Genomic DNA, 14,503 nt, shown 5'->3' with positions numbered 1-14,503 from the left:
TCTTGCCAGCTTTGGTTGTTTTTTTTTTTTTTTTTTTTGTTTTTTTCGCGAAAAAAATTCAAGTATTAGTGTCATTTCGTTTTTTAACTTACAGTTATACAGACCCTGGAACGTCGATTTTTTGCGAAAAAAAAACACCCATAACCACCATCCTCACAATTAAAAATATGAAATCTGTATATTTGAGAGCATAGTATAGTAGTGAACGCGACCACCAACCCGACCTCCCCCCTCCCCCCTAGCTATAAGCGTCAATAATACTGTGGTTATTGTTTACTTTCCTAATGACCGTTTTCTCGCTGCTCCTTCCAGTGCTTTTCAACTCCGTGAAAAAAATAATAACAGGAAATCTGAAATTGGAAAATGTATAGGCGAAATAAATACGGCCCTCACCCGCACGAGCTAGTAATAAGGTAGTTACGGCCCTCACCCACTTGCGCTAGTAATAAGTTAGATTTCGTGGCCATCATCAGACAGACCAAGGCTGACAAGATTCCTATCTTCTCGGAAATTGAAAGAAACTGACAGGAACAGCGAGAAAACTGTATAGGAAAGTAAACAATAACCAGAATTGACGCTTATCGCCAGGGGGGATGGGGATGGGGGTGGGGTAGGTCGGGTTGGTCGACGGGGAATTCGCTACTCTAATACCCTCAAAGTTACAAATTTTATATTTTTTATTGTGGGGATGGTGGTTATGGATAGATTTTTTTTTTGCAAAAAATCGACGTTCCAGGATCTGCATTACTGTAAGTCAAAAATCCAAAAATTTTCTTGGAAAAAACCAAAGCTGGAAAGGTGGGCTCTCAGATCTCTTGAACAGTCTTTAAGCATGACAAGGTTATCAACACCAGGGTAGTCATAGCTTGCTCCACAAGCAGTACTTTTCTAAAAGCGCCCTGAACGCGCAAGTGCCTGGCCAGGATCACCTGCGCATTGCCCACATCAACGAAGTGAATGTCGAGTTACAGTTGTTTTGTTACACTGCCTTATTGATTTGAGTTGTCACTGCTAAAAACGAACACTCAAAACAACACGGAAGGAACAAAGTCACACGTTTTTCTTCATTCAGCACTCATCGACTGCTTCATTTAAGAAGGTAAAGGAGCTGTAAAGTTTGATTTGCACTACTTTTTCCTGCGACATCGAAATGGTATGCAAATTTGTTGCACATGTTTCGTAGGCTAATTGACCGGAATAGCTATATTATTTTAGAGCAGAGCAGGAAAGAAATCTGGGATCGAAAAACATTGAATGGCTGTGTTCAGTCAGTCTGATTAGTTTTAGGGCCCAATATGTGATGTTTGGAAACATTCACGGGCTCCAGATGTCAAGTGTTTGTGAATCGGTTCTGATCTCATAATTCGTGACGTGATTGCGAGCCGCAAGTATCGCACGCATATTCGATCTTCCTTGAGTGGGAAAGAGGTTGAATCAGAGCTTGAAACTTGGGAACAAATAAAGTTGTTTTCTTCGTCTTTCGAGATATGAGATTTAATTTAGAGAAAATTACATACCAGAAACACTTTTATTTTAATGAAAATGGGCATTAGTCTCGAGGCCATTTTGAATAGCGTACACAAATCGGCATGCTTTAGAAAGCAGCCAGCGAATTTGGAATGTTTATTGTATTAACTTTCTTGCGAGATGGTTGGTCTAGGTTTGTGTAAAGTTTCAAGTTCATTGGGTTATTTTACACCGTGAACAGGGCTTCGTCCTTTGACCTAAATTTTCGCGGTTTTCATAGGCCCGTGACCGCACCTAGACCGCATTTCAAACTCTCGCAATTTTCTCAAGAAATAAAATACCTTGGAACTTTAAAATATGATTTTCGAAAATAGTTATAAATCCAAGGGTATCTTCAGGCGAAATATCAGAAATTCGACCAAGTGGTCGCTGAAATGCAGTTCTCGATTCTTACAGGCAGCCGCTCTTAACAAGAGCTTTGCTACCCAGAGAAAATGACAAAAAAATTCACCTATTCCCCGACTCGATGTCCGTTCGTCTACCAAAATGATCCCACAATTCCTAGTCTCCCTCGCAGCCGTTCTGTGTCTCGTCACGCAGGGCAGGAGCGTTGCGTGACGAGACACAGAAGAGACTACACAATCCCTTACTCGTACCAGTCTTCTCACAGTAAAGACCTTAAGCGAGTACGTAGTACGTAAGTTCTAGGAAGAGATATATCGCAGGAAGCTTCATTTCACTCTTTGTGAACGACGAACTTGACAGAGTTGTTTTGATTAATGATAGCTACACCCTTTTCTGGATTCAAAAAAAGACAAGATCACCTTCTTTTCGAGGTCTTGTTTTCACCACTACGCCGTTCTTAAAAAAAAAACGCGTAGTAAAATGATGACGGCTATCTCGTTTTGCCGCCAAAATGACACTGGTGCTCTTTCGTTGTGGTACTCGCACTCGTACTAGGTTACTTTCTGGTATGCGAATATTCACTACATTACTTACATATAACACATGCTAAACTATTTACTGGTTCGACCCGTTTGCTATTGCATATAAGATTCCAAAGCTCGTTTTTATTCATTTGAACAATCACTAATCCATTCATTTATCTGACAACTATTATTAACGTCCACACTTGCGATTAATGACATAAATGAGCAACAAAATCAGCACAGGCCAATAAGCAAGTTATAAAGGAAAAAATAAATAGTAAAACTATAGCTGTAAGAACGCCACAGAATATATACAGCGCGCCTATTTATTCTTTAAGTTACACTTCTTTGAAATGTAAGTTTTTGTTTCAAACTTAAGCTTATTCTTACCCATGCTTAAATCCCAATATGTTGGGTCATATTTAGCTTTTTCAACAGTCCCACGAATGGATTGCTCAGTAGAAGGTAGTTCAGTAAGGGCGCGGTCGTACTATGATGTTCTCTAAGCTAAGACAGATTATCTCATTTCTAATCATTAGCTCTTCAAAATCTTGCCAACAGTCAGGACTGTTGCTTCAATCGCTAACAGTGACTAACGTTTCGACAACCACAGCGAAAGTCATGTTTGGAGCCAAGTAGATGACGCACATCCTTTTAGGGTTTCCGCGTCATCAGAAAAGTTTAGCAATTGTTGTGAAATTGTAAAGCAAGCTTCCAAATTCCAAATCGTTTCTTTGAATCCTTCCAGCAACGAGCTGTGCAGTTCTTTCCACCACCGCGTTATAAAGCTCTCCATCTTCCATTTCTTTTACTTCTAAGATTAAAAGCGAGCGATTTCGAGCAAAACTACGTGCTAATTGGTGCAAAGGGTAAAGCAATTTCAAGCAATTTCAAAGAGTTGATACACTCTCTGTTATTGAGTACATTTTAGACACACACCATTGTCGTGTTTGTTCCCTCCCCTCCCCCTACCCCGTGCTGTCTTGTTTTGTATTGTATTATGCTGTGTTGTGTTGTGTTGTGTTGTGTTGTGTTGTGTTGTGTTGTGTTGTGTTGTGTTGTTGCGTCATTAGGGACCTTAAGCAGAGACGACGACGACCGCCAGCGAAAACGGGGCTTAAAAGTGACATATGCGTTTTATGAAAAAATTCGCAATGATTTCTACTCATTTAGTTTGTGTATTGTGGCCGAACTTTCCTGGAACTAACGTCGTAGGGGCGGCTTAAAGAAAAATTAATCATCATGCGCTCATGTTCTCCATGAAACCTTGAATGTGGTCATGTCACGTCGTTGTTTTATAGAGGACGACCAAGGAATGTATCGAAGTGCATAACGCAAGTGCAGAGCCAGTGTTTTTTCTAATTAAAACTATTAGTTTCTGAAGTTCTCGTTGCTGTCGTCTATTGTGCCGTGTTGTGTTGTGTTGTCTTGTCTAGTCTTGTGATGTTGAGTGTGTTGCCTAAAGACCAATCACTTCAGTCCCATCTGGTGACAAACTCGGGTCTTCCTGTGTTTCTCTTTCTTTTTGTACGGCACTTATCAAGTGTCCCAGCTTCTCCTCTTCCTCTTTTTTTGTCGTGGAAGGTTCATCTGTCGAAAACAAGATACTTTCTTAAACATTTCCGTCTTTTTGTTAAACAATGAGCTCGAGATTAACAGAGAAAATCCTATTACAACATGAGGGTATTCAAATGATTGCGTTTGAGCATCGCTTTTCAGGGGTGCTTTCAATCCGTCGTAAAAAGTGTTTCTAGCCATGCTCGCGTTTGAGTGTGTGAAGTACTTTCGTGTGACTCTCCAAATCTAGTGAAAGTTTTTGAGCGGCTCTCTGATGTGGTATTGTTTGTTATGTTGTAAAGGTGACTGTTGTTGTTTGTTTGTTTGTTTGCTTGTTGGGTTTGCGCTCAAGATCTGTGTATCACATCCTTAAGTGGCTATTGAGTGGTATCTTTTGGTGACGATTGCTGATATTCTAGGCCTGTGCATATATGTTGCTTTTAACTTTTAAATCGTGGATAAAACTCTACAGACTTACAAACCCCATGGCAGCTGTTTCCTTTTTCATAGTAGAAAAAGCTTTTCCTACGATTTCCTACGATACAGTAATTTCATTTTATCGATGTGGTGTGACTCACCGATTCCTCCCTCTGCATTGCTGTTTTCAGTGACTAAAACAGGGGCCATGCTTATCTCAGTAACAGCTGACTGATTCACCGCTCTGCTTTCTTTGATTTCTTCGTAGATGGAGAAATTCCCAGCTTCCACTTCGGCGTAGTCTTCTTTACCACTTACACCCATCGCACGAGTACCCTCATATCCGGGATTCTCAAAGGCGGAGATCCGCTGACGTCGATATGATGCATTTGGATCACGTGCCGCCTTTGTTTCTCCATTTTTTTCATAGCGAAAAGCGAGAGCACGTTTCTTCTTTACCCTGTCAGTAAATTAACGAGGTTAAAGGCAAAAAGCGAAAGCAATACGATAGCAAAAATCCACTACGATAACGAAGGTAAAAACAACAGTTTCACACTGAACTGAAAGCTGTTTGGCTTCGATCAATAGAAATAATAAGGAGTCTGAACAAACAACAACAACACTCATCGCACAACTTTGATTTCTAAACCGAGTGGCCGAGAGAAGAAAAATACAGCTACCGCTGGAGAATGCTTTAGCTCACCAATCGTCAAGGCTTGATAGTTTTCCATATTATTTTTACTTCGGTTGTTGTTCTTGTTGTCGCTCTTCGTCAGCTCGAAGTTCATTTTACAAGAACATTCGTACGATGACTGACACAACAAAAATGTCCTCTTCACTGAAAACTCTTGTCCAATTGGGTAAGTGCGGTTAAGCAAACCTCCAAATACAATACTCGAAAGATGTATGCATGAGCATTCACTTTTTGCAATTAATGACCCGCGAACTGGGAGAAGTTATAAAATTTTCCAGGTATAAAAATGTTAGGAATCGATAATTTCTAACCTGCAGAAACGCCAAATTCCTATAGCAGCAATTACAACGATCAGACCAACAGCTACAGCTACTCCAGCAATCAGCCCTACAGATTTTCCTGTTGAAGAACCCTCACCGCGTGTCTGCGGTTTGGTCGCTGAATTTTTACGCTTTACGTCTGCGACTTTCACCCCGAGTTTTCGACCAATCTCAGCAGCTTTCTGTTCTGTCACGGCAGCCAAGACTTTACTTGGTATCACCGCGAGTTTCCCATTAGCTGAAGCTTTTACCACAGCATACTCAACTGATATCCCTCCGTCGACTTCTTTTGGATCTGATGGTATGTAGATATCGTCAAGAGTAAAGGGGCCATCTTTTATGTCTCGCTTAGTGATAGCTCCATTGCTATAAGAGAAAAATTAATTATCCAATGTGATAAAAATAATTTAGGTGCCTTATTCATCGTAGCAGTGCACTTAAAGGGAAAGTGTCATGGGGTTTATGATTTTGACGTCTTTTGCTGAGACCTTCACTTAACTACAAAATAACTCTAGAACAACGGGAAGAAAGAAATCAACTCAATCCTTGAGAGGAACTCGTCATCTGGGGCATTTTGAAACAAAAATGCGAGAACTTGAAAAACGTTAGCCTAACATTTTTCACGTTTTAATCCATTTCGACCTACTCGGTCTCTGGCCACAGTCACTAATCGACAGTTTTATTGCACTGGGGTGATTTTTTTATGACAAAACTAGACAATTATTTTTTTTATTTATTTATTTTTTGTTGTTGTTGTTGTTGTTTTTTTGTTGTTGTTTTTTTGTTTCTGTTGACAGACAAACATTTTTGGGTTTTGAAATAACATCAAATTCGGTGCCTCATTTACTTTATTTGCTACTGCCCATACGTTCTGCCCATCTCTTAGCGACTGTGTCTGCTAAGACAAATATGTTTTTGCCCGGCTTATAACCACGTGGGAAAGAAAATCTTGGCAAGAGCTGTTGGAATCCAAAAACAAAATATTTAACAAATAATTAAGCTTCAATTTGGGAAATATTCCATACACTGTTATGTATTTCAACGCTTTTTTAGAATTCTGAAAGAAGCGTGGTTACCCCAAATTTTATTTTTGGACTCCAATAGCCCTTGATAAAATCTTCTTTTCCCCGCAAAGACGTAAAATACCAAAAATACCTCTGTAATTAAGGAGACCCGTCCATAATTAATTGCTAACTTAGGTTCTGAAGTTCATTAATATGTACATCAAAGAGTAATTTGGCGGAAACAAGGAAGTCGAGAAATACAAGACAATAGAAAAAGACCTTGGAATGAGGAGTGTACACCACTGAAAGAAGTGCCATTGTAAGCACATTGCCTGTCTGTGGCTGCCTTGATGAAACAAATGATAGATCATAGAGTTGACTTTGTAGCGTACGGCATAGTATGGCAAGTCAACGCATGAAATTCTACAGAGTGTTAGCCACCATTATCGCCCACGACTTACTCCCGTCAGGCCTCGTAAATCAGTCGGTAGAGCAACGGACGATCAAATCCGGAGGTCGAAGGTTCCGATTCCCGCCTAGGCTCGATTTCCGCCGCTCCCTCGGGTCCGGCTTTCCTCCCCGAGAAGAGTCTCTTCGGGGGGGGGATGAGCGCGGGCTCATTTTCCCGAATAGCGGCTGGTAATCGAGCCTAATTCCTGCGGAGGAGCGGAGGTCAAAGATTTTTTTCTTTGCCTAGTGTGGTCTCTCATTTCCTTACTAGGGCTAACGTTCAGTGGGAATTTCATGGATTCACTTACACTTTAACTCACACTACAGAGTTAATTCTCTCAGTGATCCATTTATTTTTATCCTTAATTTTACCTTGCGGCACAATAGTATTCATTTGCTCCTTGGTGAAACGTTTACACTACGTTTGATCCCGCAGTGCTTACACAATAGTAACCACCCAAATCACTTCTTACTACCCAACAGCAGAGGACACACCCACGGCTACAACCTTAGGTCAGAGACGATCTGTAATACCAAAGCAAGTACAACAGGAACATGTGCCCGACAAAGCGCTTCGGCTCATTTATTACCTTTTTCAAGGGCACAGTGTGTAAATGTAGTTACTTCATATTATAGAAGTGTATGTAATTATAGTATTATTATAGTAGTGTTAATATTTTAAGCTTGTATTTTATCCATGTAATTCAGTTTTTAACTGCAATGGTGAATAATAAACGGTCATTATTAGGGTCTAATGCTGCACTCTAGCGTAAACCCTGCCGGCTTAGTAAAAAAATATTTACTTACTTTTCAACTGAAATCGGGCATTTTCCTGGGCTATCTCTGCAGAGCTCATTAAGTGTGTCCACAACAGCTTGACTAAAGGTGCTGATGTTGAACTAATTGACAAAGGAGATGAAAGTTACTTTAATTACTTACTTTTATTTAAGTTAAGTTTTTTTCAACCGTGGTTTTCACTCTTTGTAGGTATTATCCCGTTTATACTAGGGGTTGCTAGAAATTTATACTTGTAATACATTTTTGTAACGTGTAACCTAGTCCCATCAGCTGTTATATTTTCCGAGCTATTGTAAAAAAAACACTTTTATCATTTATATGTTATTCTTGTAAATATGTTGTAATTCGTCTTATAGACGTGACGACATTTATATATTTCTTTATTTATTTATCCTATCACCCCAATAACGGTCACTGGTGTAAAACTGGAAGGTTCTTTGAAGCCGCCAAACTTTAGCCTTTCTGCCACATTTACTGGTAACGGTATAAGCAACAAGTTTGCTTTAGTTTGCCTCAAAACCCGATCACGACCGTAGCAACCATAATTTTGGTTGGAGGACGCTGGTCTCTCAAGACCTTCTCTCAAGAACTGCAGCGGTTGCAATCAGCACAGCCGAATTCCAGGGACCAAATTCACGAATTAAGCCCTCCTAAGTTAAAAGGCAGCCTAAATATTGTTTCTAAACAATTGTCGATTGTTCTGCCAACAAAGGCTGTTGTAGAAAACAATACTTGGCCCCAGAACTACGTAATAAAATGCTTTTGGATTGTTTTCTTAAATAAGATTGTATCGCAACGAATGGCACAACATTGATCTGAAACATTCAGGTTTAGGTTAAAACTTTCCATCTGTAGGTAGGCCTTACAAATTGCCACCAAATTCAGAATGCCACCATGTTGAGAATGATGACAATCTTACTTCATTATTTATCAAGCTGGGCCAAACGCTTAAACATTTGAAGGACTGGAAAGTAAACGACCTGGGAATCAGCAATGCCTGCTCGCGGTAGGTGTCCACTTATAGCACGTTTTTAAGAAATGCATAGTTGTCGTAGGGAATTTGTCGAAGCTACCGTTTAGTGTTTGCCAAAGTAAGACGCCCATTCCAGAAACTGGTGTTCGATTCTTAGAGTTAAAGATGCCAGATGGTATAGGTTTGTAAGTTTGGACGTGTAACAAGCTGTCTCTAGCAGAGCACTGTCGCAATCAATGACGCAATCAATTTTGCACAAAACAGCTAAAGACGTGGAGCTTTGATCCCTTTTTTGAGGTCGCGAACAGCAAGGTGTTATGATATTCTGTACATCTCCTGAAAAATTTTGTGGTTGTAAGCCCTCAAAAATACTATCTTCAGCATTTTGGCCTTTATTAGCTCTTTCACAGAATGCAAACACGCTGCTACTAGTAATTGTTTGACTGTCCGAGAATCAGTAAACTTCGATGGGTGAAGCTAACACTTCCCCTTCCCTCCCACGCTAAGATAAGTCTTTAACACAAACATGTTTGGCCTTTCTCGCCAAATTCTACCTGAGTTCTTTTACAAACTCCTGTCCTAAAAGCAATTTTAAAAATAGCATACTAACCTCTGCTAAGGCAACATTTCTGATCTTCACCTCAACCACTGCGTCATTCGCGACTACAACATAAAAAAATTGAAAGTTTTGTTGAAGATGCAGCTTTCAACAGATAAAGGGTAGAGCGGTTTCGCACTGACGTGACTCTTCGGGACTTATAGTGGGCCTCTGCAGGTCGGTTAAACCAAAATCTGCCAATTTTGATACAAGTTTTGAGTTCCTTTTCAATTTCAGACCAACTTGATACGACAAGTTGTTATTATCATCATCAGCATTATTATTATTATTATTATTATTATTATTATTATTATTATTATTATTATTATTATTATTATTATTACTATTATTATTATTAACTATAAAAATGAGCGAAAAAACGGAACGACGTTTCGGTGTCATCCTGGCACCATTTTCAAGTAAAGAATGCAACAGAAAAGATAATTTATACGTAAAGTAAAGGTGTGAAATAGAATGAATTAAATTAAAACTAAAAGTAACTGTCCGGTGTTCATTCAGAAGGTGTCATAAAATGTTCCATCGAAGAAAAACTACAAAACGAGAACAAATTGCCAGACTTCTACAAGCGCTATGTGGATGACACACTAGCTGCAGTCAAAGATGTACCGACAGCTGACGCGTTGAACAACTGTCACCCTTCCATTTCCTTCACCATGGAGATCGCCACTAATGGTAAGCTGCCATTTGTCGGCATTGAAATTCTTAAGAAAGGCTGTAAGCTAGTAACCAGTGTTTACCGGAAACCAACAAACACCGGTCTTCTCCTTCACCATCAGAGTCATGTTGATAACCGCTACAAAAGGTCCCTAGTCAAGACAATGTGTAACCTTGCCTTTCGCTTGTCGTCGACCTGGGATCTATTTACAACAGAATGTGAACCCCTCAAACTGATGTTCTCTAAACTCAAGTACCCAGATTCTCTTATCAACTCTACCATCGCCCACTTCGTTACTTCTTTGACGTCGCGAGACACGCTACCGACGCCTCAAACTGAAAACATTCATCGGATAGTCTTACCATTCAAAGACCAGAGGTCAGCTGACATGGTAAAGAAACATCTTTCTGACTTAAGCAAAAAAATTGACCACATTCTTCAGCCAGTTTTCAGTAGCCGTAAACTTAGTGACGATCTTAAAGTGCAGGAGCCTAAGCCACCCTTGATCAATCAACAGTGTGTTGTGTATCACTTTGTATGTGATCTGTGTGAGGCAGAGTACGTCGGCTATACCAGCCGTCACCTTCACCAACGCATTGATGCCGACATCGGTTCTTGGCCATCGGGAAACACCTAAAGAATAATCACCAAGTCGATACAATTGGCGACCTGACAAGTAACTTCACAATCTTAAAGAAATGTCAGGGAAAGCTTGATTGTTTAATATTCGAAATGCTTTGGATCAGAAAGAAGAGACCGAGTCTAAACACCCAGTCAGACTCTATTCGTGCAAAACTATTTGTCTAACGGACAAAACTCCCATTTTATGACACCTTCTGAATGAACACCGGACAGTTACTTTTAGTTTTAATTTAATTCATTCTATTTCACACCTATACTTTACGAATAAATTATCTTTTCTGTTGCATTCTTTACTTGAAAATGGTGCCAGGATGACACCGAAACGTCGTTCCGTTTTTTCGCTCATTTTTATAGTTAATTGTATTTCTAAATTTAATCTTATTATTATTATTATTATTATTATTATTATTATTATTATTATTATTATTATTATTATTATTATTATTTTTATTATATAGTATTACGTCTTTGTTTGTTCTGAGCAATATAATAAATAAACGTAATTTTACATGATAACAACTTACTTAAATCAACAGTGCAGGTTTTACCACCATAGTACCCTTTGCAGTGGCACTTATAGCCATTTTTCATTATTGCACAGGAGGCTCCATTCTCACAAGGACTAAGAACGCAGTAGTCAATAGGAGTAGCGGTTGAGGACCGGGTAGTTGGTTGAGCACTAGTAAAAGTGGTTGGTGGTGGTGGTGGAGTGACAATCGATGTTAAACATTTTCTACCATCTTCTTTATCAGGGCAGGCACATTGATATCCATTGGGCTTTATTAGGCATAGGTGACTGCAGTTGGCGCTATTGTTGCTGCAGGGATGAGTCACTAATAAGCAAAGAAAGACGATGTATGTTTCCAGTAGTAATGGTCAAGGTCACGGTCACGGTCACGGTCACGGTCACGGTCACGGTCATGGTCATAGTCATAGTCATAGTCATAGTCAGTCAGTCATAGTCAAAGTCATAGTCATTGTCATAGTCAAAGTCTTAACATTAATCATCGTCATAGTCAGAGTCATAGTCATAATCATTCTCATAGTCATAGTCATAGTCATAGCCATAGTCATAATTATTCTCATAGTCATAGTCATAGCCATAGCCATAGTCATAATCATTCTCATAGTCATAGTCATAGCCATAGTCATGGCACAGTCATTGTCATATTCAAAGTCGTATTCATTCTCAAAGTATTAGTCATGATCATAATATTAATCCTATGATCCTATGATCATCATAGTCATAGCCAAAGTCATTATCCGTCTCATATAGTCATATTCATGGTCATAATCATAGGCACAGTCACAATCATCGTCATAGAGATAGTCATAATCATTATCCTAGTCATAGTCTTAGCAACATTCACAATCATCGTCATAGTCGATCATAGTCATAGTCATAGCCATTACCACGCAAACGTGTGTGTGTAATTCCATGGTTTGAAGGGGTATTTGGGATGGACATCTGAAGTAATATTTAGAGTCTTTCTCTAATATCAAGAGCGGTACACGCGTGACATTTGAACAAGTTTGGAAACATGACGAGAGGTATTTATCACAAATATCCCGGAGATAACGTGGCATTGTTTGTCTATACTACAAAGCTAAGATCTGTGGGACATGGAGCTGTCTATTTGTTCAAGCGCTCAGCTTTATTATGAAGAAAGCTCCGATAAAAATTCGTGCTTCAAAAGTGATTATAACAATCATTTGAAAGTTATTCTGCCCGGTCCGTTGTGGAAGTGGTTAAATTTCTCCCTATTATTTTCTTTTCATTCTCTATCAGCAATCATGTGTGACTGTGTGGCAAGTTGGCATCAGTTCTTACCATTGGACGCAACATTGATTTTTTTTTTTCTGAAGTAACATGGCTTCAGCAAGGAATTGCATGAAAACTGTTTAAAACTGCAATCTCTGTCTTTTTTGCTACACTGGTGTCTTCGGACGCTTCTTCGCAGCAAATCAGTCCAGCCGGAGCTTATTAAACAAATTGCGTTCAAACTTCCGTTTTTAAATTAACTTTCTGCCTGACTTGTTCCATACAGTAAGCCAGGTGTACGGGCTTTTTCGTTGGATCTTGTTTTCAGATAGGTTCTTGACTCTCGAAAAGCTCAAATTTGAAAGTACTATCCACAACAAACTTTGTTATTTTGTGTGTTGTTAGGGAAACGGTAATTTTGGCATCTGAGTATTTCAATTACAGTTCAGCAATTTCTCAGCCACTGGTGGTGGTGGTGGTGGTGGTGGTAGTAGTAGTAGTAGTAGTAGTAGTAGTAGTAGTAGTAGTAGTAGTAGTAGGAACACTTTTAACGGTACGGTAATAGTACTAGCACCAGTAACAGTAATAATTAACAATTATTCGCCGAAGGCGAAGTAAATATTGGTGAAATATTCACCAATATTTACTGAGCCTGAGGCGAATAATTGTTTTAGTACAATTACTCAGGTGATTGTCAGACAAAAACAAGTACCGTCCGAGAAATGTCGATCTTGTTTGTTTGTTTCAAATCGTTACGCGTCAATGAACAGAAACGTGCAGTCTGCCGATCACATGCTCAGTCGAAACACATGCGCAATCGATAAACTGCACACGGCCTCAAGCAGAATGTCAGTATTCTTTAACTGCCGCTTCATTGAGACGAAGCACTGACTTCTGTGAATGAATGTTGGGTTTCTCCCACTGGTTTACCAAAATAGATGGAGATGAACCAGGCTGTTTGGTGTAAAACTCGAGCCGAGATCACAAGTGTTAGCGATAGCATTTTATTGCACAATTTCTTGTTGACATGATGGCTTCCCCGGTGAGCGGACGTTTATAAATTACCCTCGGAGATAAGCTGCTTCAGGTAGGAATTAAGTCATTTATTGGCGTCACTAAACAAGTACACGGTTGTCACTGATGAAAATATTTTGTTGCAAGGCGGTGACTTTAGATGGTGGTCGAGAACCGCTCGAACAGACAACAAACTAGTTTTCAGAGTATAAAAACTGTTTCTTTTCTCGTCACTGAAACGTAAAACTTAGAGAGACATTTATTCATCTTGTTTACTTCCATGCTTTCAAATTCTGTCTTAAACTCATTTTGTTTGTGAAATCCTTTTGTTACTCTTGCTCGAATTTAACTTAATTTGTTGTCTTCATTGTAAGTCATCGACATCGACGACATGCAATTTACAAGGGTTTTTTTTTTATTACAATTAGCAAAATTTTCATATCTTGCCTTCGAAAAGTATCACCTCGGACTTAGCTGCATCTTTAGTGCCTTTCGGAATTGCATTTTCTTTCATCCTATTTACTTCTTTTTCAGAAACGTCAACAAATCGCTAAGCGGCCATTTTGAAAGTTAGTGTTCCCGCTATAATCACCTCGCGCGAGGTGATTATAGCAGCATATGACGCAATCCTCGACCAATCACATCAACAGAATCTCTATAATCACCTGAGTAACTATACTAATAGTAATTATTGCAATAGCAATTGTAATAGTGATAGTGATGTTGACGGTGACAGTGATAATGATTCGTACTTACGGTTTCTTGTTGGAATCCCTTTCTTAACTGCTATTCCTTTAGGGCCAAGCAGATTAACGACTACTTCTTCCAAGTTTCCATCCCACCTAGTCTTATTGATCCGATATACTTTTCCCACCAAAAATTCGCTCCAATATACAAACTGGTCATCAAGTGCTACTGCACCAGGGCTTCGCACATCAGGTTGACTGTAAAACAGCTCTTGGACATTACCGGGTGAGTTATCGAGATCAATATATAGCAGCCTTGAGGTGGTAGCAAAGTAGATTCGATTCGTGTACACATCCAAGGCAAGACCCTTTGGGAGGTACCTGTCGCCGTTAACATCTACTAATGAAGCAATTGTGTTTCGGGTTGCTCCATCCATTTCAGCTCTTTCGATAATTCCATATGCTGTCCAGTACATATATCTGAGGTATGGGCAGATCATATAAAAAGCTCGCTTA

The 14,503-nt window shown here is 39.4% G+C and overlaps 1 protein-coding gene across 1 annotated transcript in view; it reads right to left on the bottom strand.

Annotated features, from left to right (window-relative positions):
- Positions 1-2,450: 2,450 nt before the first annotated feature.
- The window catches only part of LOC146488086 (scavenger receptor cysteine-rich domain-containing protein DMBT1-like), a 42,949-nt gene continuing 30,896 nt past the window's right edge, over positions 2,451-14,503 (bottom strand). The window contains exons 26-32 of the mRNA XM_085120627.1: positions 14,058-14,467; positions 11,050-11,358; positions 9,220-9,272; positions 7,646-7,737; positions 5,376-5,750; positions 4,532-4,830; positions 2,451-3,986 (exon numbers count right to left, since the gene is read on the bottom strand). Of these exons, the coding sequence (XP_084976753.1) occupies positions 3,856-3,986; positions 4,532-4,830; positions 5,376-5,750; positions 7,646-7,737; positions 9,220-9,272; positions 11,050-11,358; positions 14,058-14,467 (1,669 nt within the window). The 3' untranslated portion in view covers positions 2,451-3,855. The remainder of the gene's footprint in view (positions 3,987-4,531; positions 4,831-5,375; positions 5,751-7,645; positions 7,738-9,219; positions 9,273-11,049; positions 11,359-14,057; positions 14,468-14,503) is intronic.

Source organism: Pavona decussata, unplaced genomic scaffold (genome assembly GCF_977016875.1).
Source record: "Pavona decussata unplaced genomic scaffold, jaPavDecu1.1 SCAFFOLD_11, whole genome shotgun sequence".
NCBI lineage: Eukaryota > Metazoa > Cnidaria > Anthozoa > Scleractinia > Agariciidae > Pavona > Pavona decussata.
Note: the sequence above shows the minus strand (reverse complement) of the source record. Positions and strands in the feature narration are given on the sequence as shown.